A 24,086-nucleotide genomic window follows, 5' to 3' on the forward strand; every position below is an offset into this window, starting at 1 on the left:
CATAAGAAGATCAAGACACTACATAGCAGGGGTGCTCAAACTTTTACTTATGAAGAACGACCAAAAAAACAAACTTGATTGGCGATAGTGGGCTGGAGTTAAATGTTGCAAAAAAAAAAAAAATGTTGTTAAAGTTGCAATAGGTCATTTTCTAATTTATTTAAAAATATGTTAAAATGACTAGAAAACATTGCTTTAGATGAACTAATACAGTATTTTTTTAAAACATTTTATAATGAACTTATTACAATTAAAACAAAATATTATTTAAAACTAAATTACACTAGTTTTTGTCTTGATTTGCTTGCCGATGACTTCTGCATAGTCCTTAATCCCTAGAGGGACAGTATTTAGATTTCAAAAATAATCTGATTCATTTACAACATCTAATTGAAACGTTTAATTTCAGTTTCAGTTTCTTTTATTTGTAGCTCATCAATAAAACAAACAAAAACAATTAACGTTGCATAATATGGAGCTAATAATATGCCAAAACAATCTGAAGTTAATTTGTGCTCATTTTAATGAGTGAAAATTGTAATTTAATTAATCAGACTTTTTATATGGCTTTAAAAATTGTTTTGAATTGGAATTTCTTCATTTGAATTTGAATTCTTTATTTTTTACTCTTCCCTGTTGATCACCCCTGATCTACTTTCTGCTGAATCTGATTTTCTGAATTCCTTGGAAATTGAAACTGTATTTTTACAAACTGAATATCTGCAGTCTATCAATTCAGAACACAAAAAAGTTTGAAAATATAAAATCTATAAAACAAATCAGCCTTGAAAAATTCAGTTGTCTTAAATTTCAGATGTTCAATATTCAAGTTATAAAATTCTAATTAAGAAATTCCATTCATTCATTTTCTTTTCAGTTCAGTCACTTTATTAATCTGGGGTTGCCACCACGGAATGAACCGGTAACTTATACAGCATGTTTCATGCAGCGGATGCCCTTCCAGCTGCAACCCATCACTGGGAAACACCCATACTCCGGTCAATTTTAGCATACCCAATTCACCTGTACCACATATCTTTGGAATTGTGGGGAAAACCCACATGAACACGGAGAGAGCATACAATCTCCACACAGCAACGCCAACTGACCCAGTCGAGGCTCAAACCAGAGACCTTATTGCTGTGAGGCGAATGTGATACCCACTACACCACTGCTTCACCCTTAAGAAATTCCAATTCAAAACAATTTTCAAAGGCATATAAAAATTCCGATTTATTAAATTACAATTGTCAATAATTTAAATTCACACAATTCAAATTCAGATTGTTTTGGCATATTATTAGCTCCATAATGTGAGAAATGATGATCTCTGTGTTAAAGGCAATCGCCCCAACTCTCTCCACTTATACTCACTCTCCTCTCAGATGGGATGGTAGACCAAATCAAAAGTTACAATGGGCTAAATTTGGCCCGTGGGCCATACTTTGGGAATCTCTGCTATATAGAATTAATTTACATGTTGAATAACACACACACTAAAATGTCAAATTTACAGACATAATGCTAACAAATTTAGAAAAAAATCAATATTTAGATTATTTTGTTTATTTGTTTATGTTTTAATACTAAAGTGTTCCTCAGAAATACTATATAAATAAATGGTATTAGGCCTATATTTTAATGATTAAAAACTTTAATATTGTCCTTTGCAAATAAAAAAATAAAAAGAAACCGTGTTCTTGCTGGAAAGCCTGCAAAATGCTTGAATTTTAATCTAGCGATTTCAAGTGTTCGGGTGCTCCGGTTTCCCCCACAGTCCAAAGACATGCGGTACAGGTAAATTAGGTAGGCTAAATCGTCCGTAGTGTATGAGTGTGTGTGTGAATGTGTGTGGATGTTTCCCAGAGATGGGTTGGGGTTGGAAGAGCATCCGCAGTGTAAAAACTTGCTGGATAAGTTGGCGGTTCATTCCGCTGTGGTGACCCCGGATTAATAAAGGGACTAAGCTGAGAAGATAATGAATGAATGAATGATTTCAAGTGTGTTGAATTTGGATAAAGTACTTAAAACTGCTTGAAAATGCCATTGTGTTGCTCTCATAATAATTTGTGTTAATAAATAGGTAATAATGATGAACTATTTAAAGAGGACTTGTGCAAAAGCACTGTTATAAGGGGTTTAAACACAGTTGTGTACATATAATGACAAAAAAAATACTTTTTTTACAATTACACTTGATAAATACAGTCTGCAGAAACACTGATTGACATTCTCCCTTTGTACGTGTCATCAGAGGGGTAAATCTCTCTAATGGCCTGTTTCCACTGACTGGTACAGTACGGGTCGGTACGGGTCACCTTCATCAGGCTTGCGTTTCCACTGGTAAAAGTGTACCAATGGTACTCTTTTGGTGGGCGTGGTGTATGATAGAAAGTTTCAGTTGGCGTCATTTTCATTCAAGAAAATGTCTACAGTAAAGCTGTACGAGTCGTTCACATCATATGAGAAGCACTTCTTAAAAAACAGATGCTTTATACACATAAATACTTCAACACAATCTCACACAATTCGTAACTTTTTGATTTAGTGGCTAATTCGTTTGAATTTGTACGATCTAATTCGTACAATTTAGTAGGACTTGCTTATCCCCCAATGACGGTTGGGTTTAGGGGTGGGGTTAGGTGCCACGCCTCCTTTTTAAAATCGTACAATTTCGTACGACTGAACTCGTATGAATTTGTACGAATAAGCCACTAAACTGGCAAAACGTAAAATACTTACGTTTTCTCGTAAGACCAGGCTGAATACTTCTGTATAAATGTTTATTACTAACTTTTCTATCAACATGAGTTGATTATAACTGCAGATCAATGACAGTGCCTACTGTAACGTCTGCAATTATATCAAATAAATAAATAAATGCAACGTATATGAACACATACAGACCCTTACAGTCTCCGATATGTTACCAGCTACAGAAGAACTACACACAGCAGACATTTCATCCTTATTTAGGTACAAAACCAACAGGAATATAGCCCACAGTCAGCGCAAAACTCTCATCTGTGTGTGTAATCTTCAGCAGCACATGTAGTCTCTGTTAGAGAGTCATTCCATCATTCTGAGTTCATAATAGTCCAAAAAGTAATAATAATAGTTAAACATGGCAGTTTGTTCACGTTTGCTAAAAAAAATAAATAAATAACATGCTCCTTTTTTTCTGATTTCTCCTTAGTTTTTCCACGCTTCACTCTCGCGTTTGTCAGTTTCTGACAGGATCGGGTTTCCAAAGTACGTCAATAATCAAGCGCACGTTATTATCATGAGCTCAAGAAGTTGGTTATTTCAGATATAGAAATGCGGCGGGCACAAGCAAGAAAGCGAAACTGGTCGCGCTATAGACTGGCTTGTAAAAAACTACGAGGCACAGGGTAGAATCTGCTTTTCTTTTTGGCTTTGTGGTTGTTCATCAAGATGATGACAAGGTCTGTTTGAGCCCGGGTCGACTAAGGCTCGTTATTGTATGTATAATTTTGTTGTAATCTCTCGGCTGTGTATTTTAAACATGGTGGTTTCTTCTGGCTTGTTGCGTGAGCGAATACCATATTTCTGTAAGCAATCAGCGTTCAGCTGGGCGTCTAGCGCCGCCTTTTGGTACCCTTTCTCAAGTTTGGTACCCTTTCTAAAGGGTGCCAAAAAATGGTACAGTATGGTTCGGTTCTCTATGGTTCGGTACCTCTTTAGACAGTGGAAACGGCCATAAAAGCTTACCGAACCGTACCTTATCGTACCATACCACTCAGTGGAAACGGGCCACAATGGTAAAAGTTTTATTTAATTCTAAATTGAACCAGCAGCCATTTAAGAGACATATTTTGGCGTGTATCTGAGTGCATTTTGGACTAACTGTAGACATTTGTGCGGGCGTTTACAGAGCTGGAGTGATGCAGTGGCTGAGTCGGCTCGAGGATGGATTAATAAGTGTAACATGACACACGGACCACCAAGCAGCCGCATGCTCAATGGTATGTTCACTTCACAATTCACTTCAGCTCAGCCTCCATCTTGCATATACCTGAGGTTTAAACTCAAATTAGGGCCCGATAGGTAAAAATGTCCTTTTCTGTGTGATGAATCTGTTAAAGGAACACTCCACTTTGTTATAAAGGCTCATTTTTATAACTCTTCAAGAGTTGAACAGTTGTGTTTTAGCATTTTTTTTTAATCCATTCAGCCGATTTCTGGGTCTGGCGGAGCACTTTTAGCTTAGCTTAGCATAGATAATTGAATCGGATTAGACCGTTAGCATCTTGCTAAAAAATGACCAAAGACTTTTGATAATTTTCCTATTTTTATTAAAGGTTGACTGTTCTATATTCACCTTGTTGTACAAAGACAGACAGAAAATTAAACATTGCTATTTTCTAGGCCGATATGACTAGGAACCAAACTCTCATTCCAGTGTAAAGGTCTTTGCACACTGAAGTCAGAAATTTTGCAGGGCTTTATTTGTATTTAAATCCCAAAGAATGATTACAAACTTTAACACAAGCCTTGCACACAGAGTCCTGATGTGTACTAATAAATAAACGATACAAAATGGAGTCTTCGCGTAGTGAAGATGATTTTGTTGTCTGTTTATTTTGAAATCTGTACCTACCATATTGGTTTCTAAGCTGTCCCGAACTCACCTGCTTTGTATGCCATGTTTTTATATTCCATACTTTGCTTGCCTTATAATAAAGGACTTTGTGTTGCGAGACCAAGTGGATTAGTTTGTCCAATGCAATGTGCATTTTGCCTTTCGTTTGCACGGCGGCCCTGAATTGCCAAATGTTAATATTGTTGTTGCTTTTATTGTTATTGTTATTATTATTATTGTTGTTATTATTATTATTATTATTATTATTATTATTGCTATTATTGTTGTTGTTATTATTGTTATTAATGTTATTATTCTTGGTATTGTTATTATTATTATCATATTTATTATTGTTTTTATTATTGTTAGTGCTATTATTTTATTATTATTATTATTATTATTATTATTATTATTATTATTATTATTATTATTATTATTATTGTTATTATTATTATATTTATTATTAATGTTGTTGTTCTTGTTATTATTATTACTATTATTAATATAATTATTATTATTATTGTTGTTGTTGTTGTTGTTGTTATTCTTGTTATTATTATTATTGTTGTCGTTGCTGTTATTATTATTGTAATTATTATTATTATTATTGTTATTAATATTTATGGTAATAATGATAAAAGCAGCATACACTGGAGTAGTAATTTCATTTGAAACTACATACAGAAGTAATAAATAAATATTTAATAAATAAGTTTGACAATTTTAACATTTTATTTTACATTTAATAAGTGTCGCATTGATAAACAGAATTTTTTTTGTAGAAAAAAAAAAAATATATATATATATATATATATATATATATATATATATATATATATATATATATATATATATATATATATATATATATATATATATATATAAACAACCCCACATTTTTGACTGGTAGTGTATATAATATAGTTTTATTTATTTTGGTACATCAAACTAAACAGCATAAATTTATATTCTGTATGCACAAATACATCTATATTTAATTTGTAAATAGATTCTAAATGACTACATTTTTGTTGTACTGACAGCAGTGTGTGTGTGTGTGTGTATGTGTGTGTGTGTGTGTGTGTGTGTGTGTGTGTGTGTGTGTGTGTGTGTGTGTGTGTGTGCGCGTGTGCGTGAGTAGCTTAGAGGACACAAAATGGCTTAACTGTCCAAATACATTTTGCGGCCACGCTATATACAACCAAAGCAGTGTAGACCTGAGAAAACAGAAGATGTCTTTCATCCAGCCTACAGGCCTGCACACCTAATATTGATACAGCAGGATTGTGCAAGTGTGTGTGTTGACATGCGGACTGAAGTGTGAAGAAATGACAGTGTGTCACAGTCACATGCAGTGTGTGAACTCGATCACTGGATCTCCAGGGCTTTCACTTCAGCATTCGACCCTCATTACACCACCACTGGACGACGTATAAAACAGATTAGCTGAACAGCTACTGATGGTTTTTTGTCAGGATGTTATCTATAAAAAAGGACATATCACCTAAATCCGCTGTAATCGGGTCCCTGGTGCATGTGAGAACTCAGAAAATGTGAAAAGGACAAACCAGGAGCTTTCTTTTTCTGCAAGCTTGTGGAAACAAGAGTCATCCTGATTCCATATTATTATTATTTAGTATTATTACCTCCAGAACTGTCTTAGCTGTGCTCCCAAAGAGCCTCTTTTACCTCCAAAGATTCCATTGCGTTTCGTCTTCAGAGGAGCAAGTAATTTAGAAGAAAAAAGCCTCACAGTTGTTTCTCCTACCGCAGCAATCTCCATTTATCTTTTTGATATCTGGTGCCAGTTTATCAGGAAGCGGCCATTTTGTTCTCTTTGACTCATTTGAGGGAAACACTAACAATATGCTAACTCATGAATAGAATCATGCTAATTCATGCTAGAATTATGCTAATTCAGGCTAGAATTATGCTAATTCATGCTAGAATCATGCTAGTAACATGCTAATTCATGCTAGTATCATGGTAGTTCATGCTAAAATCATGCTAGTAACATGCTAATTCAAGCTAGAATTATACTAGTAACATGCTAATTCATGCTTGAATCATGCTAACAACATGCTAATTCATGCTAGAATCATGCTAATTACATGCTTATGCTAGAATCATGCTAATTACATGCTAATTCATGCTAGAATCATGCTAATAACATGCTAATTCATGCTAGACTTCTGAATCTGGGTTATTTCTCTCTTTATGATTACAGACTACACGCATAAAAAATCATCCATAAGGTGCATAATTACGAAATGTAATTTGTATCGTGTTTTGAATAGTTTCTAGCGAGTGTTTTCTGTCTTATGAACAGGATATGAAATGGGTGAAAACCTCTTCAAGGCCACCGGGATTAGTTCATGGACATCTGTGGTAGATGCCTGGCATAGTGAAGTCAACAATTATAAATATCCCATCGGATCCATCAACGGTCAGGCGACTGGACATTACACACAGGTGGAGTATTGGCTGCGTTTATTTAACCCGCATTCACATGTTACTGTAATGGCAGCAAAATGTTTAGTCTTTTGTTTATATCAGTCATGTGTGATTTGCTAAAGAAATAAAAGGTAGGAAAAATATTCAATGTAAATATATACACAGAGTGAGAAAAATAATCATCCTAAAAATAGCTCCAATTCATACATTGAGGTGTATTTATTGTACCATTGAAGCTAAATGAGTTCAAAAGAAACCTAAATGATTAGCCCTCCTGTGACTTCATTTTCTTTTTCAATTATAACCCAAATAATGTTTAAGAGATTTAAGAATTTTTCCACAGTATTTCCTATATTTTTCTTCTGGAGAAAGTTTTATTTGTTTTATTTTGGCTAGAATAAAAGCAGTTTTTCATTTTTTATAACCATTTTAAGGTTAAAATTATTAGCCCCTTTAAGCTATATATTTTCAATAGTCTATAGAACAAACAATCCTTACAGAAGAACTTGCCTAATTATCCTAACCTGCCTAATTAACCTAATTAACCGATTAAACCTTTTTAAAATCCTTTTAGGGTCAATATTATTAGGCCCCCTTAAGCAATATGTTTTTACACAATTGTCTACGGAACAAACATTGTTATACAATGACTTGCCTAATTACTCTAATTAACCTAGTTAAGCCTTCAATCAATCAATCAATCAATCAATCAATCAAGCCTTTATTTGTCACTACACTTTCGTATAGCAAAATTGAACCCCCCAGACCATACACAAAACATCACAAACAACTTTTCAGGGGAGACAGATCTTAGGAGGTAGCATTTAGAAACGAAGAAAGATACATTTGGACAGTTAGGCTAAAAAACACCCCCTCAGCTTGCCCTTGATTAGGACAAAGTGAGAAAAGGGAGAAAAACAGCCCTATCTTATCTTAAGTGTCACTTTAAGTTGAATACTAGTGTCTTGAAAAATATCTAGTCAAATATTATTTACTGTCATCATGGAAAAGATAAAAGAAATCAGTTATTAGAGATGAGTTATTAAAACAATTAAGGAGGGCTAATAATTCTGACTTCAACCGTATGTAGTCCAATAAATAAACTTAACCCAATGCAAAAGTAAGATTATTTTCTTGCTCCACTGTCAGTTTTTTTCTTGTTTTGAGCAAAAGTTCACTGTATTTTAAGCAATTATTTAGAATCAGAAGACAAAACTTAATGGGCCGTATCACACACCAGGCATAATATGGTGCAAGATGTGTATGGCTTGATTTGTTGCTATTTTCAGACCAGTGCAGCTGTTTTTTTCACGTTTTTGAGGGGTCTTTTGTTAGCTTATTCATGACAGTTTGCATTTGTATAAGGTTATTATTATTATTATTATTATTATTATTATTATTAGCAGTATTATTTATAATATGCACATTTATATTTGTTTTAATACAAACAATTTTAGATTTGTCCACCTGTCAGGTTTTGAAGACATATGCGTCACCATATGGGACATGAAAATAGTACGTGTGTTTGGATGTAACTCAGTTTTTTGACCACAGTTCATTATTATTGTTCATTTATTCATTTGCTGGAAATTAGATCTGAATTTAGAAATAGTTTTGAAACAAATCTTTGCGCTTAACAAACAAAATTAAATATGTAGGCTAACGGATGTCTTTAGTGCAGTGTACAACACCGTTTCCTTATCCACAAAAGTAAAGGAGTAAAGAGGGAAAGTAAAGTAAAGAGAAAGAAAAAAGGCCAAATGGAGGAGGCTAGTTCTTTATCCTCGCGCTGCAGATGCTCTATTTTACTGTTTTCTCGCTATAGGAGCATTCAGTTTTTCCACTTACAAAGTCTGCCATGTATATAGCAAATGCATCATACCGTGACACAACTGACTCTTGATGGGAATGAGAGATGAGACTCTGATTGGTTTAATGCACATTATGCTAAAAACCCATTCATAACTCATTAAGAGAATAAGCTCAACCCTGTTAGACCATGTGCCGTGGCGCAGAACGTATTTTTCCATCCTTAAAATAGCAAAATTGGATTCAGACATGCCCTTAATGCTTTTGCGCCCAGATTGTTAAAATAGAGCCCAAAATCTTTAGTATTTTGCCTCTTAAATAAATGCATCTTGAAAACATTTAGATACTTGTGGAAAAGATATTCATCTTGATAAAGTAATTCAAATTATGATCAAATGAGTATACTCTCTTTAAATATCCCCATCTGCTTTTAAAATTCTTTTGAAAATTGATATAAGTATATAGAAGTGTCTGATTTCTCCTGATGTGTGTTTGCAGGTGGTGTGGTACAGCTCGTATGAAGTTGGCTGTGCTGTAACTCAATGTGGAAGCAACTACTTCTATGGATGCCATTACTATCGCGCGTATGTGCATGCTCTGTTCTGTTCTATGGTGTTTTTATGTGCTGCTTTAAAGCTTTGAACCATGTTAACTTTATTCATATTTATTACCATTAATAATAATAATAATAATAAAAATAATTACTTACATTTATATAGTGCATTTCTAGGCACTCAAAGTGCTTTACACATGGGGGGAATCTTCTCATTCAAGTGCTATTAAATGATAAATTACGACTAATCGCATCCAAGATAAAAGTTTGTATTTACGTATATATGTGTACTGTGTATATTTATCTATATACAGTATGTATAAATACACACATACTGTGCATTAAATACAAAAATGTACAGAAGAAAAAATCTAAATACAAATATGAGTGCACCCCTCACAAATCTCCCATTTAAATGAATATATTCTAAAAGAAGTTTTACAATATTATATTTGTGCATATAAATTAGATTTTTCAGTACAGAAGCCAAATCTAGAGCTAACCAAACTAAACTTATGATTACAGTCCAAAATTAGTAGCCCCAATTTTATATGGGGAAAAATAATAAATCCAAAATTTTAAATAGAGCCAAAATAAAAAGAAACAAAAATAAATAACATTTTGTTGAAATTGTGTAGTTTGTAATTTGAATTCATTTAACTGCATTATCTTTCTATTTCTAATGAAGTTTGGTGACCTAAATATTATTTTAATAAAAATATCTGTTTAATAAATCTGTTTTGCTCAAATGCACCAAAACATATTACCCATATTCACTGAGAAATTGATAAAAATATTAATTTTCAAAATGGGGTGTACTTAATTATGTTGAGTACTGTATATATTGTACTCAACATTTATTGTATTGTACTGTATATATATATATATAGTGCTCAACATAATTAAGTACACCCCATTTTGAAAATTAATATTTTTATTCATTTCTCAGTGAATATGGGTAATATGTTTTGGTGCATTTGAGCAAAACAGATTTATTAAACATTTATTTATTTATTATATATGTACACGTACATTCAGTTGAAACGTACATTCAGTTGAAACCACAAGTGTACATACACTTTAAAAAAAGGAACATAACCATTTTTTTAAAAAATGTCTGATGTTAAATCATAGTAAACGTTTACTATTTTATGTCCGTTAGGATTACCTAAATGATAAGGTAATGATTTGCTAAATGTCAGAATACAGAGAGATTTTTTTAGAGAATCTTTTATTAATTTCTAGACAGTCAAAAGTTTACACACAATTCCTTGGTATTTTTTCAGCTTTGCTTTTAAAATGTATAACTTTGGTCAAATGTTTTGGGTATCCTTCCACAAGCCTCTCACAGTTGTTTGAAGGAATTTTGGCCCATTCCTCCTGACAGAATTGGTGTAACTGATACAGATTTGTTGGCTGTCTTGCTCGCAAAAGCTTTTTCAACTCTGCCCACAAATTTTCTATAGGATTGAGATCAGGGCTTTGTGATGGCCACTCCAAAACATTTACTCTGTTGGCCTTAAAGCACATTTTAACTAATTTGGCAGTATGCTTACGGTCATGGTCTGTTTGGAAGACCCAAGTATTAATTTTCTGGCAGATGTCTTGAGATGTTGCTTCATTATTTCTACATAATGTTCTTTCTTCATGATGCTGTGAAGTGGACCAGTCCCTCCTGCAGCAAAACAGCCCCACAGCATGATGCTGCCGCCCCCATATTTCACAGTTGGGATGGTGTTCTCAGGCTTGTAAGCTTTCCCCTTTGTCCTCCAAATGTAACACTGGTCATTATGGCCAAACAGCTCAATCTTAGTTCCATCAGACCACAGGACATGTCTCTAACAATTACTCTTTTTCCCAGTTTCATATAGCTAATTGTAATCTGGCTTTGTTGTTGACTCTGGCTTGTTGATTTTCCCATGTTGTCACACAGTGAAGCAGTGTGTTTGAGGTTTTCCTTAAATACTATTCTACAGTTGTGCCTTCAATTAACTCAAATATTTTCAATTAGCCAATCAGAAACTTCCGAAACCTTGACACCATCATCTGAGCTTTTTCAGAGGTATAATAATCTTATTGTATGTAAACTTGACTTTTTTAAGAAAAGTTATAACAATTTCTCAAAAAATATCTCTCTGATTATTCAGAAATGATGAACAGAAACAGAATTGATAATTCTAACTTACCTAAAAGAGAACAAACTTAGACACATTAACATCTGACTTTTTAAAAATGGATATGTGCCTTTACAGTGTATGTAAACCTGGTTTTTACTGTATATATATATATATATATATATATATATATATATATATATATATATATATATATAAACTGTTGTAATAAATTCACAGCTTCAGCTCATTTCTCCCAGTGTAAGAAATACTTCATTTATAACGTAGTCTCTTTAAACCCCTCCTCTTCCCAGAACTTACTTTACTCTGATTGATCAGATCTAGACCATTGTCTTGTGATTGATTGAAACAAATGCTCGATAACATATCAGAATCCTCAACACAAATACTTTATTTATTCTGATAATCTCATTGTTAATTCATCCAATGATTTCAGAGGGAATTTCAGAACAGTGCCGCCATATTCACTGGGCTCTCCGTGTGCCTCCTGTCCAAACAACTGTGAAGACAATCTGTGCAGTAAGTGCTTTTTGCTTGCAAAATCACCCTGAATGATGACATAGCCACAGTTTGCATTGCCGAACGCTCTTTCTTTATAGGTTTTATTGCTTCATTGACTTTCAATTCTCTTTTCCAGCTAATGCCTGTCCGTACATCAACGGTTTCGTGAACTGTGATGCTCTGAAAGCGAAACTCACTTGTGAAAACACCGCTGTGAAGCTAGGATGTCCAGCCAGTTGTTTGTGCGACAACAAAATCATCCCTATTGCTAAAAAATGAAGTCTTCCATGACCGCACATCTATTTGATTATCTCTTTGCTGTGAACTATATAGTCATTCTGTTTCTGTTCCTTCAATGTGGAATACCTCAAATACTGTATGATTTACAAATGCAATAGGGGACTGTACTTTCATCATGTCATGGAAAAGGCCAGTCTGCATTGTTTTGCATTATTACCTCAACCTTTTTGTTTTCAGTAAAGCTTCTACAATCACATATGAGTGAGTCGTTTGTGTTTTCTAAGCCTCGTAAAGCCAGAAAGTGAAAACAAAAGAGCAACTTAAGACTATGAAAACCGGATTTGTAACAAATGATTGAGTAAAATCCACATTATGGTACAGTTTAGAGTTGATTCACTCACTGTCATTCTTGTGGTTTTTTCTGGAACAATGCACCGTAGTCGTGTTTTTTCTATGATCATACTGTGCTATTATATTCATTAGAATGATTTTTTTCAAGTTGTTAGTGTTAAAGGATTAATATATGCCAGTATATTACAGCTAAAGAAGGCTGTGGTTACTGTGATTTCAGTAATGTGCATTTATCATTTAATTCTACAGACTCTATGCTCATTATAAACAGATTGTTTACATAAGTTATGACAACATTATGACATGCTATATATACATCTATGATTACTGTCATATACTCTCTTGAGAGACTAATTTACCTTACATTAAATTATATTATATTTATACAGTCTATATTCTTAAAATACATGTAAATAGGGTTTATTTGTTCCAATATACAAAAAAATTCATTTTAATTCATTCATTTATACATTTTTTATTTGTTTATTTATTTTTAATATTAATATTATTTTTGTTATTATAAAAATAATAACAATTACAACAACCGCAATATTATAATTAGAGTAGTAGTAGTAGTAGTAGTAGTTACAACTACAATATTATAAATAATAATAATTATTATTATTATTATAATAATTATTATTATAATAATAATAATAATAATAATAATTATTATTAATAATAATAATAATTACGACCGCACTATTATAAATTATTATTATTATTATTATTATTATTATTATTATTATTATTATTACTATTATTATTATTATTATTATTATTATTATTATTATTATTATTATTATTATTAATAAAAATAATGATTACGACCACAATATTATAATTAATATTTTATTATTATTATTATTATTATTATTATTATTATTATTATTAATAACAAACACAATAATGTAACTAGTTTATTTTACCATTATTATTATTGTTATTATTAATATTATTATTATTATTATTAGTAGTAGTAGTAGTAGTAGTAGTAGTAGTATTTGTAATAACAACAAACACAATAATGTAACTAGCTTATTTTATCATTATTATTATTGTTATTACTATTAATAATTACAACTCCAATATTATCATTAGTTTATTATTATTATTATTATTATTATTATTATTATTATTAATTAGAACAACAGCAATATAATTAGTATATTTAATAATAATAATAATAATAATAATAATTACAGCAACAGCAATATTATAATAGTTTATTATTATTATTATTATTATTATTAATAAAAAGAAAAATAAGAAAATTTGAAGTGCCAGTTTAATTAGTATTGTGTTAAATCATACCAAATAATAATTAAATAATATTATTTTATATAGTCTATATTGTTGCAAAATGTAAATGTAAATAATGCTTCTTTATTCAGTTATATAAATGACATTAATAATTAATAGAATAATTTATAGTCCATTACTGCAACATTAATATTATTAATATACATGTTATTATTATTAGTAGTAGTAATTGTGGTAGTATCAATATCATTAGTATAGTATTAAACTATAATAATTAGAGACATATTGTTAATTAAACTAATATTATATTATAATATATTATATTATATATTATAATATTATGTTATTTTATATTATATTTTATTATATCATATTATATTATATTATATTATATTATATTATATTATATTATATTATATTATATTATATTATATTACATTATTATATATTATATTATATTATATGATATTGTCGTCTTCAAATTAACCGATTCAAGGGAAGACAAAAAAAATTTAAATCCAACACATTTTCAATACAGTGCAAATGTATTAATAAAATATATACACTAATAATATATTGTTATAATTATGTTGTTGATGATGCATGCATGTATTGAATAATAAATGCATGCATGATTTGCTTAATTATCAAGGAAATCCAGTCAGAGGGTGAACCATTTGTTTACCCATGAGATCTAACGCAAAAGTACATGGTGTTTCCAGAAATGGGAACATTTATGTAACACAGTGTTTGTCCAGCAGGCGCCGCTGCAGCGCTGTTTTACTGTTGTTTATACAGTACTGTGGTTGTTAAACTTTCACCTGTTTGAGAGGCACTTGTTGAAATGTGAAGGTCACGTGCATCAAAACACAATGTGAAGAGGCGGGTTTTATTTCTCAGGGTGGTTAAAGAACAAACAGGCTGTCATGTGGAATACACACGGCTGATCTTGATGAAATTTATCTCTCAGTTTCAGACACTACACTATAAGAAATGCTGGGTTCCAAACAATCGATTTGTGTTGGGCCAACATGAATTAAGTGAACTTTTTTATTGTCTTTACAACTGTAATTTGAACATAAAACAATTAAGCTAAAAAAAACCTGAAGAATTGTGTTGTTTCAGCTCGTTTTAAATGAGCGTCTATATTTTTTAAATAATGTAAATAATATGCCTATTTATTTCATTATACAAAAAACATTATTATTAATAAAATAATGTATAATTTCATTTATTTATTTATTTATTTATTTATTGTTAATCTTAATATTATTATTGTTATTATAAAAAATAACAATTACAACAACTGCAATATTATAATTAGATTATTATTATTAATAATAATAATATTATTAGTAGTAGTATTGAATACAACCACAATATTATAAATTAATAATAATAATAATAATAATAATAATAATAATAATAATAATAATAATAATAATAATTACGACCGGAATATTATAAACTATTATTATTTTTTTATAATATTATTATTATATGACTGCAATATTATAATTAGTTTATTATCTTTATTATTATTATTATGATTAAATTATTATTATTAATAATAAGGTTAATAATAATAAAAATGTATAATATTGTGGTTGTAATCAATAATAGTAATAATAATTACAACAACCGCAATATTGTAATTAGTATATTTTATGATTATTTTCATTATTATTATTATTACTAATAATAATTACAACTGCAATATTATGATGATGATGATGATGGTTATTATTATTATTTTTATTAATTACAACATTATTACTATTATTATCAATAATGTTAAATAACAATATGTAACAGGCTAATTTGAACAAGCAGCAAACTTAATTTTTAGAGTGTACCGAATAATGGCACAATAAAAAACAGCTTAAATAAATGTTTAGTGAATTTTAAAGTCAAAATAATTAATCTCTTATAGTAATATATTATATTTTGTAATATATTATAGATATACAAGGGCAGACTTAGTGATTTGGGGGCCCTAAGTAATTCCAGGTATGGGGAGCTAGCATTAAAAAAATAATAATAATAATAATAATAAATAAAAATAAATAAATAAATAAATAAATAAATAAATCTATCTATCTATCTATCTATCTATCTATCTATCTATCTATCTATCTATCTATCTATCTATCTATCTATCTATCTATCTATCTATCTATCTATCTATCTATCTATCTATCTATCTATTTATTATTGTTAATATTAATAATATTATTGTCATTATTATTAATAATAACAATAACAACCGCAATATTATAGTTATATTTATATATTTATTAATATAGTTAATATATTTAATATATTTTAATATTTAAAGGAACCTTTATCTTCCTAATATACAATAAATTCACGAATAATGTTTCAGCCAGACAGCATCATCGCGGAGGAAGCTGTGTTTCACCGTTTGTTGCATAGTTAATCTAAGTAAATACATTAACTATCAGACCATTACTGTAGGGCGTCAGGGGTGCCTTTACTAATAATCATCAAACACAAAGAATATGGTCGCCTGAGGACAATACATGTGTCAGGGTGTGTCCCAATGTACTCGAACAGTCATAAATCTTTAACCACTTCCTTTATGTTGTGAATGAATCCTTTATAGAGGGCATGGCTTGGCCACTTGAAGGCAATACATTGAAGGAAAAAGGGTCACACTTTACAATTAGCTTCATTAGTTAATATTAAGTAATGCATTTACTAACATGAACAAACAATGAACAATACATTTACTACAGTATTTATTCATGTTAATAAACGTTAGTTAATGAAAATACAGTTGTTCATTGTTAGTTTGTTAACTCATGGTGCATTAACTAATGTTAACAAGCATAGACTTAAATGTTAATAATGCATTAGTAAATGTTTAATTATGATTAATAAATGCTGTACATGTGTTGTTCATGATTATGTTAGTAAATACATTAACTAATAAACCTTATTGTAAAGTGTTACCGGAAAAAGTAAACATGCTTGAACCACTGAACATTTTGTGTTTGTAATATGTTTTCTGAAAGTCAATCGTGTCAAATAGACTTTGTGATTAGACTATCATGGCAGTGTATCTTTAAAGGGGTCATGAAATGAGAAACCAAAACATTCTTGATCTTTCGACATTAATAATTTTACAGTACTATAAAAACATCCTGTGAGTTTTAGAGCTCAAAACGTTGCTGTGACTCTAAAAACAGCCGATATTAAAGGCAGTCTGACAAAACGGCAGAAAATGGAATGTTCAACTTTATGATGTAACAGTATAAGCCCCGCCCCTTCAATGATCAACGCCTACTGTTAGCCAGTTAAAAGCAGTATGTGTTTACTTCAAAAGCGAGGGGGTGGGTCAAAAAATACAGAAAATACTCAAATGACTTCTAAGTTATGATGTTTTTCATGTAAAAAAAATATTTGATAAAATGATTAGTGGATTTTTATCTGTCGACAGTACAAAATAAAAACCTTAAAGGTATCCCTTTAATAACCCCAAGTTAGTTTTTGTCTTTTTTTAAAATATAAAAAATTACCATAATATGTTTGCAGATTTTTGAGAAACATGCAAAGTGAACATACTTGTTTATCTGAAAAACAATGCTGAAGTCAGTTTTTCTGCTTTGAAAATGTACATTAAGGGTGCTTTCACATCTGTAGTTCGGTTCATTTGGTCCGGACCAAGGGTAATAAATGATACATTGTTGCATTTTCTACCGTCTTTGGGTCGTTTTCATTCCACACTGATTGCTTTGGTCCGAACCAGTTGAAAAGAACCAAAAGGCAGTCATCTGACAAAATCCACATCGATCTAGAGGTCTGCAGAAGACCAGATTTCTGCGACGCGGGAATACATTTTCGAATAAAGCGCGGGAGCGATCGGTAACGGGTTTAATTTGGGAGCGGGCTGTCTAGCAATACCACGCCCGACTCCCGAGCGGCACGCGTATGTATGTGTGTAAATGAAATATCGCGATGCTGTGTTTTGCTTGTTTGTTGCTGTGTGTATGTTTGTATGTGTGAATGAGAGGTGTGTGTGTGTGTGTGTGTGTGTGTCTGTGTGCACGCACGCGAATGAGAGGTGTGTGTGTGTGTGTGTATGCGCGCACGAATGAGAGAGAGAGAGGTTTGCCTGTGTGTGTGCTTGGTGCTTATATGTGTGTGTGTGTGTGTGTTAGTGCGCGCGAATGAGAGAGAGAGCTTTGCCTGTGTGTGTGCTTGGTGCTTGTGTGTGTGCTTGTGTGTGTGTTAGTGCGCGCAATTGAGAGAGAGAGAGAGAGAGAGAGAGAGAGAGCTTTGTCTGTGTGTGTGCTTGGTGCTATGTGTGTGTGTGTGTGTGCGCGTGTGTGTGTGTTTGTGTGTGTGTGTTTATACAGACAGCTTGTTATAGGCTGTCTGAACTCTGTATAGCTGGGTGGTTTTCAGTTTTGTTCTCCCCCCGCTCTTTCAAGCGGGATCTAGCGGGATCGGGCGCGGCGGGTAGAAAACGGGGCGGGTCGGGCAGCGGGACAACAAATGCTTAATATAAGCGGGAGCGGTCGGGTTTGGGCTAAAACCTGGCAGGTGCGGGATTCAAAATTTAGTCCCGTGCAGATCTCTAGATCGATCATTGGCCAGATGTTGAACATATTTCCTAAACTGCTTTTTGATTGGTCAGAATTCACTTGCAGGAAAATGCCAGCGGACTCCGCAAGTAAACAATCTGGCAGACACAAAATGTCGCTTTGACTATGCATATCCATAGAGCTACGACTGCGCTGGCTGATTGTATCCCTGCTCATAGTATGCTATATAGTTTGTGTACATCACTTTAGACAAACTGTACATTTCGAGAATGAAGCGCGGCTGCGGCTGGAAAACAGCGTTTTAAGGCATTGCAAACGGCGAAGGCGCATTGCACGTCACTTCAGGAGTTAATTTAGCTAAACTGCGTCATGGTCCTCTTCCGGAAATATTTCCACCTATCCATCAGGTAATGTTTTTTTTTATGCGCATATCTAAAGTATGCATAAAAATAGGTGGATGAAAACATAGCCAGTGTTCACACCAAAGAGAAGTGGTGGAAAGAGTACTGAAAAATCATCCTTAAGTAAAAGTACCATTTCTTGCCTTAAAATGTTGTGCAAGTAGAGTAAAAGTGTCTGTTGTAAATTTTATACAAAGTAGGAGTAAAAAGTAGACCTTTCAAAAGTACTCAAGAGTAGTGAGTATTATTCTATATAAAAAGCTGATGCATTTACATGTATTTTGTGGATGTGTGTAAACGTAACATTCTGTAGTGCATTTAGCTATTGCCCAGCAGGCACACAATGTCATAAGATGTTAATATTAGGTTAGAGTTAGGTTGTGATGTCAGATGACCAAAATTCAATGTCTAGCCAGCGTCTAAGGACAACATTATTTTGATTTCAAATAACAACGTCAAATGATTTTGACATTTGGTTGATTTTAGGTTGTTAAAAAGTGACCAAAATTCAATGTCGAGGCAACATCTTAAACCAACGTCATACTGACATCAAATACTGACATTTATTCATCAGGTATGGCAACCAAAACTCAACGTCTGATAGACGTCATAGTGGTAACGTCCACACAACGTCAAGCTGTAACATCATTAGACGTTAATATTTGATTGGTTTTAGGCTGGACGTTAGACATTGACGTTGGCCTGACATTAATTTCTGACGTCAACCCGATTTTCATTTCATAACAAAATGCAACGTCTTCATGATGTTAGGGTACAACGTCAATCTGACGTCGTGCCTGCTGGGTGTTTAAAGCCATTTCGGTCATCACACAGTAAACATCCGTCATCTTCTCATCAGTGACATGAATCTAAACAGTCTCTGGGTCAATGCGTGTAAAGATTTTGGACATCTTCTGCTTTCAAACAGTTTGCTGCAACTATAAATCGTCATGTCTTGAGGTTGTTCATTATGATTGGATTTACTTTCAATGTGTGATTTAAGGCAGTAGGTAGTGCTGTCGCCTCACAGCAAGAAGGTCGCTGGTTCGAGCCTCGGCTCAGTTGGCGTTTCTGTGTGGAGTTTGCATGTTCTCCTTGCGTTCGTGTAGGTTTCCTCCGGGTGCTCCGGTTTCCCCCACAGTCCAAAGACATGTGGCACAGGTGAATTAGGTAGACTAAATTGTTCGTAGTGTATGAGTGAGTGTGTGTGAATGTGTGTGTGGATGTTTCCCAGAGATGGGTTGCAGCTGGAAGGGCATCTGCTGCGTAAATAAAAACTTGCTAGATAAGTTGGCGGTTCATTCCGCTGTGGCGACTCCGAATTGATAAAGGGACTAAACCGACAAGAAAATGAATGAATGAATGAATGAATGTGTGATTTGATTGGACTCGCAGGACTGTTTTTTCTAATCCCCATAGACAAGAAAATATAGAGTAGTGACTGCAGGTTGAAGGAAAGTAGTGGAGTAAAAGTACCGATACTGCACTTAATTGTACTCAAAAGTAAAAGTACACATTTATAAAAATAATTTGTGTATTACACTTCCTGAGAAAAACTACTCAATTACAAAAATTTGAGTATTTGTAATGTATTACTTTACACCGATTCAATTCAATTCAATTCAGCTTTATTTGTATAGCGCTTTTACAATGTAGATTGTGTCAAAGCAGCTTCACATAAATGGTCATAGTAACTGGAACAGTGTGGTTCAGTAACTGGAACAGTGTGGTTCAGGTTTTAGTGTTTAAGTTCAGTTCAGTTCAGTTTAGCTCAGTTCAGTGTGATTTAATCATTACTGAGAGTTCAAACACTGAAGAGCCAATTCATCGATGCATAGCTCTACCAATCCTGAACCATGCGAGGCAGTGGCGACAGCGGAGCTGGTTTAGAGCTATTTATAATTTTTACTAACTCTTCATGTTCTATGATTTTGAAGCAGTGTAGGTTATTATTATGATTTAATGAAATATTTACAGGATTTGGAGTATAAGCCGGTGCAGAAAGTTTGGCATCTCCTATTTTTTGTCTAAAGCCTTCTATTTTATTACTGAAAAAATTCATGAAGTCATCACTACTAATTTGCGGTGGAGTAGTTTGTTCCAAGGATGACCGATTATTAGCTAATTTAGAGATGGTGTTAAATAAAAATCTAGGATTGTTATGATTATTTTCTATCAGTATGCGCAGGTGCTCGGTCCTGGCAGATTTTACACCGCTGCCAGAGTCTGCAACAGGAGAGACATTTCAACATTCCACATGTGTTAGAATGATTTACTGCCATAAGGACAGATTTTTCAGCACATTTCTGAATATTGGGCAACAGCACCACATTGTTAACAGCCATCTGTCTTGACATGCATGCATATTTCTTAAAAAAAAAAAAAGAAAGAAAAGAAAAAAGGAGAACTAATAGTACCTGGTGTTGTTTACTATTAAGAAATCTTCAATAAACAGCTTACCATAGCTTAATTTAGCCATACAGCAGGAAAGCGATTAAATGTATATCATCTACTGTAAATTCTATACACACACTGTAGGTAAAAGACCAGATCACCCATTTTGGTGTGTGCATTTAATTAAATTTACAATAATAGATGTATACATACACAGTACAATCAAAAAGCATGTTTAATGCATTTATCAACTCGGTTTTAATAGATTTTAATATTTATAATAACCTATATAAAATAAAGGAATAACTCATCATACTGAATGTTAAGATATTATAAATGATAAAGAAATATTGCCCTGACTAATGCCTAAAAAGATTTCAGTTGTCTGTTGAGCATTTTGTCTCACATGTCTCTTGTTTTATTTCTGTTGTTATACAAAAAACGCCTACCAAAAATGAGTCTAGTTAACTCAAAATGGACTGAAAGTTAATTCTATTAATTTGAAAAGGGTTTTGAACTCAGTGTTGAAGGTAATGAGTTAATTAAATACTTTGTTACTTCAACTTAAATAGAGTTAGTTCACAGAGCTTACATAGATAATTTTTTTTAACTCAAATGGTTTGTTGCAATCGGTTTCCTCAAACAGCTTGAGTTGCCTTAATCTATTGGGTTTTACTGTGCTCAAATTGCTTCGTTTACTCAAATAGGTTAAGCTCACAGTACTCATTAGGATTCATTTTTGAACTTAAATAGTTTGTTGCAATTAAATGGTTTCCTCAAATGGTTTGAGTCACCATTAAAACCTTTTTAGGTTTTACAGTGTATACAAAAATGCAATCAAAAAAACTTTTAAATCTGTGACAGATGTAAAATAGAAGAGGGTTCTTTATCCCACGTTTTGTTTTTGTCCCAAACTCTTTAATTTACCCTTAATTTTTGCTGTTTGGTTTTTCCACACACAGGTTAAGTGGACCATTGTCTTGCAACTCTTAGATATTCTGAGACATTAGACACTTTTCCAAAGTCCCAGCATTGTCCCCTTTTGATGGGCTTAACTCTTATGAAAAAAAGGATACTTTTTAAACTGGAAAATTTCCGATCCTCCATGTTTTAAAGAGTGGATGGGTGAATTGTACCAAGTCATTCAGCTCGAGAGGATACGCTTTTTATAACCAAAATCTCAACACCAATTTCAAACTACGTGGCAACCTTTTCTGGATTTCCTCAAAACTAATTAGTGCTATGCCAATGATTCATTGGAACAATTGATCATACTCTGATAATTACATTTGAACATTATGATTGCTTTGATTGGTAAATACCCCCATTTGTCACTTGAATTTATTCGTTTTTATTTTCTGATTTATTGCTGGGTTTGCTGTTTATACAATGTAAAACCTCAAAAGTTAAGGTAACTCAAACCATTTGAGGAAACTGATTGCAACAAACCATTTAAGGTCAAAAACGAATCCTAATGAGTACTGTGAACTTGATCCATTTAAGTAAATGAAGCAATCTGAGCACAGTAAAACCCAATAAATGAAGAGAACTCAAACCAACTGAGTACTGTAAACCCAATAAGTTAAGGCAACTAATTGCAACAAACCGTTTGAGTTTAAAAACTAATCTACATGAGTACTGTGAACTTACTCTGTTTAAGTTGAAGTAATGAGGTATTTAATTAGCTCATTACCTTCAACTCTGTGTTCAAAACTCTCAAAAAAAAAACTCTTAATCAATTTTGAGTTAACTACATTCAATTCATCTGATAAAGTTGACCATTTGGTATAACAGTCTGGAAAATTTCCAATCCTCCATGTTTCAAAGAGTGGATGGGTGAATTGTATCAAGTCATTCAGTTCGAGAGGATACGCTTCTTGGAACCAAAATCTCAACACCAATTTCAAACTGTGTGGCAACCTTTTCTGGATTTCCTCAAAACTGATTAGTGCTATACGAATGATTCATTGGAACAATTGATCATACTCTGATAATTACATTTGAACATTATCAATGCTTTGATTGGTAAATACCCGCATTTGTTTGTTATTTATTTACTTGAATTAATTCACTTTTATTTTCTGATTTATTGCTGGGTTTGCTGTTTATACACTGTAAAACCCCAAAAGTTAAGGTAACTCAAACCATTTGAGGAAATCGATTGCAGCAAACAATTTAAGTTCAAAAACTAATCCTAATGAGTACTGTGAACTTAATCCATTTAAGTAAACGAAGCAATCTGAGCACAGTAAAACACAATAAATGAAGAGAACTCAAACCAACTGAGTACTGTAAACCCAATAAGTTAAGGCAACTAATTGCAACAAACCGTTTGAGTTCAAAAACTAATCTATATGAGTACTGTGAACTTACTCTGCTTAAGTTGAAGTAATGAGGTATTTAATTAGCTCATTACCTTCAACTCTGTGTTCAAAACTCTCAAAAAGAACTTTTAATCAATTTTGAGTTAACTACATTCAATTCATCTGATAAAGTTGACCATTTGGTATAACAGTCTGGAAAATTTCCAATCCTCCATGTTTCAAAGAGTGGATGGGTGAATTGTATCAAGTCATTCAGTTCGAGAGGATACGCTTCTTGGAACCAAAATCTCAACACCAATTTCAAACTGTGTGGCAACCTTTTCTGGATTTCCTCAAAACTGATTAGTGCTATGCCAATGATTCATTGGAACAATTGATCATACTCTGATAATTACATTTGAACATTATCAATGCTTTGATTGGTAAATACCCGCATTTGTTTGTTATTTATTTACTTGAATTAATTCACTTTTATTTTCTGATTTAT

At 32.4% G+C, this 24,086-nt stretch overlaps 2 protein-coding genes across 6 annotated transcripts in view; one reads left to right on the plus strand and one right to left on the minus strand.

Annotated features, from left to right (window-relative positions):
- The window catches only part of LOC100536500 (cysteine-rich venom protein natrin-1), a 20,095-nt gene extending 7,545 nt beyond the window's left edge, over nucleotides 1–12,550 (plus strand). Inside the window, exons 5-9 of the mRNA XM_087288298.1 lie at nucleotides 3,896–3,986; nucleotides 6,933–7,075; nucleotides 9,365–9,450; nucleotides 11,991–12,073; nucleotides 12,192–12,550. Coding sequence (XP_087144424.1) covers nucleotides 3,896–3,986; nucleotides 6,933–7,075; nucleotides 9,365–9,450; nucleotides 11,991–12,073; nucleotides 12,192–12,334 — 546 coding nt within the window. The 3' untranslated portion in view covers nucleotides 12,335–12,550. The remainder of the gene's footprint in view (nucleotides 1–3,895; nucleotides 3,987–6,932; nucleotides 7,076–9,364; nucleotides 9,451–11,990; nucleotides 12,074–12,191) is intronic.
- Nucleotides 1–24,086, minus strand: part of rftn1b (raftlin, lipid raft linker 1b) — a 400,288-nt gene that overhangs the window by 222,255 nt on the left and 153,947 nt on the right. The gene's annotated exons all lie outside the window — the stretch shown is intronic.

Source organism: Danio rerio, chromosome 16 (genome assembly GCF_052040795.2).
Source record: "Danio rerio strain M-AB ecotype USA chromosome 16, GRCz13ab, whole genome shotgun sequence".
NCBI lineage: Eukaryota > Metazoa > Chordata > Actinopteri > Cypriniformes > Danionidae > Danio > Danio rerio.